This window comes from Dendroctonus ponderosae, unplaced genomic scaffold, assembly GCF_020466585.1.
Source record: "Dendroctonus ponderosae isolate FM_Combo_2020 unplaced genomic scaffold, Dpon_F_20191213v2 Dpon_F_20191213_968, whole genome shotgun sequence".
Classification (NCBI taxonomy): domain Eukaryota; kingdom Metazoa; phylum Arthropoda; class Insecta; order Coleoptera; family Curculionidae; genus Dendroctonus; species Dendroctonus ponderosae.
In genome coordinates this window covers 1-4477 of record NW_026019191.1, presented here as the reverse complement: position 1 = coordinate 4477, position 4477 = coordinate 1, and the positions used below count along the sequence as shown (strand labels likewise).

The 4477-nt window shown below is 38.5% G+C and overlaps 2 protein-coding genes across 2 annotated transcripts; both read right to left on the bottom strand.

The window, feature by feature from the left end:
* Positions 1–543: 543 nt before the first annotated feature.
* Positions 544–1040, bottom strand: LOC125505725. Its single transcript, XM_048670051.1, has 2 exons — positions 835–1040; positions 544–778 (listed from the first exon to the last, which is right to left on the bottom strand). The coding sequence occupies exons 1-2, from the start codon at positions 992–994 to the stop codon at positions 567–569; spliced, it is 372 nt and encodes a 123-aa protein (XP_048526008.1). The 5' UTR covers positions 995–1040; the 3' UTR covers positions 544–566.
* Positions 1041–2511: 1471 nt separating this feature from the next.
* Positions 2512–4234, bottom strand: LOC125505726 (membrane alanyl aminopeptidase-like; the record flags this gene model as incomplete). Its single annotated transcript, XM_048670052.1, has 6 exons — positions 2512–2923; positions 2976–3045; positions 3099–3245; positions 3301–3474; positions 3686–3879; positions 3938–4234. Coding segments are annotated over 6 exons (1224 nt in total), but the record flags the coding sequence as incomplete, so codon positions are not given.
* Between the last annotated feature and the right edge of the window lie 243 nt (positions 4235–4477).

The following is a 4477-nucleotide window of genomic DNA, read 5'->3' as shown; positions in this document are numbered from 1 at the left end:
CCAACTGATGTTGTTTTAAATAAAAATTTAAGTGTAAAATCTGACTAGATTTGGATCAATATTAGCGTGAAATATATATCTAATTGCTTATTAATCCCTGAAATAAAAACTTCTAAAAATGCTGGCCTAAAAATGCTGCTGGGCTTCAAATGGGCTTAAAATCAAAATTTCTGTCGAATGGCAAAAGGAAACAAGTCGGGAGTTCTAGGTATTTAAGTGCGTGCGTAAATTTAAAAATTATTTAAAAGTTGGTTGGAAAAACTTTTCTCTACCCTCAATCATCAGTTTTGTTCAAAAACAATCCTCCATGCGGATTCAACTTTCAAAAGTTTGCAATTTAGGCGAACACCTTTAACAAGAACTGCACAGCGTTTTACAATCGATTTCCTTATTAGGGCTTTTGCTATTTGAACCACAGCGTGTTACATTTAAAGGTAGCATTTGTATATGCATTTAAGTCAAGCTGTAACTTTTACAGCGGCTGCTCTGTACAAATCTTATCTCAAAAACTGGAGCTTCCAATCACTATCAATTTCCACATCAAATCCTAGTACTAAATGAAAGTCTTACTCAATCTGCAAAGTGTAGGTCGATGCAACAACCAAGGCTTCAACTAAGTAAATGGTCAAGATTTCTGTTGTTTCATTATACGTATTATTAGCGGCCGAGATGCTCCCTCCAGCGCTATCATTTAGAAGAATACTTGTGGCGTACACTCTATGATGCAAATTTATTTCCGATGTGGTAGTGTTTGCTGTGAACTGTATGGAAACACTACCTAAAAATTGGAAAAAAACTATTGTGATAGAGAGCATGAAATATTCGAATGTGTACCTGTAAAGTTGGCGCTTTGGGCGCTAAAAGCCGCTTCAGGGATCACCAGATCGACTTCATATCGGAAAGGAATCAGAGTTTCCGGAAGTCGATATCCTTGAGACTTTACCAAGTTGAACGCGAAGCAGAAGAACAAGCTCCAGAGGTGAGATGGCTTCATTTTGTATGGCTGATTATGTTATATTAGATAATAATTTACCGGAATTCTTTGAATTTACCATCTGAAACTTACCTGGCCACCACTAAAGCTGATAAAGAAATTTTTTTCCACATATTTATAAAGTACGCTATCTTATCAGAAAAGTAAGCGTTTAAAATCTCTCAGTCTGTTTAATCCCATATAGAGCGAGTTTTTGTAATAATCTGATTTAGATTATTATTATTTATTGCGTGTGGCGTTAATTGCTGAGGCCAGAATCAAGGAAACGTCGTCGAAAASTATTGTCTGATTTTTAAAACCAACATAAACGCTAAGTACAACTAATTTTTATTAKCGWCATTGAGAYCTRTAAGCTCTACTATCAATGGAACATTCGTTACTTTATTAGCCGAAACAATATTGCGACAGTGCTTAGTTTGATGGGAAATGAAAAAATGTAATTYTTCGATTGTTTTTCTGAATCMCTCGTASGTTTACTACTTTTTTATTTTTTTTTATTTTTGGAGCTGTTGAAATAGATCATACATTGTACAATCAWGCAATAGAATTCGCCGYAGCTTTTCCTTTTAAATATTTGTTGAAAGTTTCWTGTTTAGACCAAGTATGAATTTATCTTCAATGGCGTAAAATCTTCAATTTGGTCATCATAAGTTCGTGTAGTTTAACCCGGCTAAGTGCATGARGATTAATAAATAATCGATAAAACGACTTGATTAAACGATGATTACATCAGAGCATCGATTTGCGATAATTAGGSACTTGTTATAGCTGTAGAAATTTCTGTGTGGGCTGATTACTGTGAAGTGGAATGAAATCCTTTAAGTTAATCATCAGGTTAATACCGCTTAAATTTCCAAGTCATGGGATTTCATCTGAGCTTCCACGTAGAAAAAACAGTGGATTAGGGATTTTACAGTAAGGCGTCTAGAATATTAATGAATTAACCTTCATTCAGTTCAGGTGCTCGCAGCATTGAAAACAAGCTTCAAAGTCCATAATTTTTGTAGAATTCGTTTGTCGAGAGTAGACAGTCTTTCACTGTTTATTCCAATGAAGCACTAAAAATTCGAGAAGCCGAAACTAATTTAAAATTTACCAGCAGAAAATGGAAATGGGATGGGCATTAAAGAATGAACCCAAAATGGTAGGGAGAATGGGGGACTTTCCGGTAGAACATTTTTAAAACCTTCCTGTTAGGTCTTTTGACCCAAAACACCAGTATTGGGCGTTAGTTATGAGTAGGTTTTATATATGACAAAGCTTCGCATTAGTCTAGATTCTTCTTAAATGGTAAATCGAGAAAAAGAATTTGGTTGCTTTGATCTTTTTTAATAGTGAAGTATTTGGTTGATTTTTACAAAGGCGATAAAAATTAATCCAGCTTTTGATCCTTCACCAACTGCTCTGATGTAACGATTCATTGAACTCTTCTCCATTCTCACCATTTTTCAACTATTCAGTTCCGTTTCTTGCGGTTGGTTAAAGGAACAATAAATAAACTGAATCAAAACTTCAGGTTTAATCATTAACTTATCATTTATTCTTCAGTAGTCTAAGATTATCTTTTTGAACCCCCCCACGGATTATTCACAGTCCAAAGTACACACTGTTGATCAGTCCAATTACCACCAAACCAACCAGACCGGTTCTACTCAAAGTGGTGGCACTGTCAACTTCAGCAGAATCATCTCCCTCAACCTCTTCTTCATCATCTCCATTTTCTTCATCATTGCCATCAGGAGCAGCTGTTGTGGTAGTAGTGGTGCTGGTGGTACTGGGGGTGCTGGTGGTGTCAAGCCCAAAGTATTCGTGAAGCGAAGCTCTGTGCGCTTCAATGATGGCCTGATTCTCATTGGCTGTATTCAAAGCGGTTTGGATTGGTGCGGCCAGTGTGCTGTCTGTGCCCACTGTGGCCAAGAGGGCTTCCAGCTGGGAAAGTTCGTTATTATCATCACGTTTACAGCTTTCGAAGAAAAGTTACCTTTTCAATTTGGGAGGTCTTGGTGATGTATGAGGATAGTCCAGTTAGCACGCTGCCTGCATTGGAATATCTGGAAAATCAAAGTGTTTTTCTTGGTGTTTTTAACCGAACGTAGATGCGTACACTTCCAGAATAGCAGCATAGTTGTCGCTGAAAAAGTCCAGGACTGTGTCCAGCCCAACTTCACCAGCAACATAAATAGTGGAGAAAACTGATCCGTACAAGGAGGAAGTGATCACGTCGTCATTTTCCAGTACTTTGGATAAGAATCTGCAAGACATTGAGTACCAAATGGGTATTGATTTACTTTGATTCCAGTACTAACGCTTTAAGGACATCAGTATCATTGGCGCAGCCCAACGCCGTCCAAATGTAGCTGGAATCTCCAGAAAGAGCGCTGTCTTGGTACTTTTCATAGAGGAACTGCCAGTCGCCGGTGATGTTGTCGCTGTATCTTATTGCGTTGCAATAGACCAGAGATCGAATGTTGATATTTGGCCTGGAATTAGCAAAGTTTGTTAAAAAACTGGTGAATTTCTCGGGCTTTAGGCCCTAAAATACCGCAAAAGTCTTCACCAGGACCTTTGAGGTTTTACATTAATATTATCAGTTCTTTTAAAATAAGTCTCTTAAATGCCTGTACGATTTTACTTAACAAACATCAACCATAAATCTGGGTGAAATTTGTATTTAAAACTTGAGTTGCGCACCTGGAAGATAAATCAGAAGAACTCTTGTAGGTTCTAAACAGGGTTTTGGCAGCATTTGTGCAGGTAGTGTGTCCATATTTGCAAGCGTAGGTGTTGATTAGAATGGATGTTAGAGTGTTAACGTGTTGCGACTCGTCCAGTTCATCCAGTGCATATGTGGACACGGCAGTCTCCAGCAACGACAAGAGATGTGACTGAAGAAATCCAATAAATTGCATACATTCACTCTGTTCTTGGTAAAAGTCTTCTTACCGTCAGTCTGGCTCCTAGGAGTTGACTAGTGCCAGTCCGTTGCAGTAAATAGTTGAAAAGCGTGGCTGCTGGATACCAGGTGAAATATTCCGTTTCGTTTTCCAGAAACTCCACGTTGCTTAGGACTTGTCCGAATGTTAAATAGCCGGCCCTGGCAAGGGCGTAGGAGTCATCCACCCATTGGGCTCTGTTGGTCACGTGGATGCCCGAGAAATTGTCCTGCTTGAGAGCGGAAGCCAAATTTTCTCGGAGGGTGCTATCGTAGTTTACGCGGTAAAATCCTGGATAAAAGGTTTTATGTGGTTACCAGGTCGGTTTTCCAAAAATTGCTTCCTGACCAATCCTTTTGCAAGCGCGCGTAATCATTCGCTGCAAATGCGCGCTTTTCTGTCAAAGAATCGTCACTACGAATCCGCAATAAATAAGAACTGGAGAGTTTGACTAAATATAGTGGAATATTGAACCTCAGCAGGGATTTTTTTTCTTGAATTGACATCAGCTCCGGATATTTTTCAATCGTTTAATCGCGGGTCTAAAAAT

Bases quoted from the DNA above. Each gene is read 5' to 3' on its own strand.
- LOC125505725 (XM_048670051.1), bottom strand. From the start codon at position 994: ATGAAGCCATCTCACCTCTGGAGCTTGTTCTTCTGCTTCGCGTTCAAC. The intron at 779-834 runs GTACACATTCGA...TCCAATTTTTAG, and splicing joins CCAAAGCGCCAACTTTACAG to GTAGTGTTTCCATACAGTTC.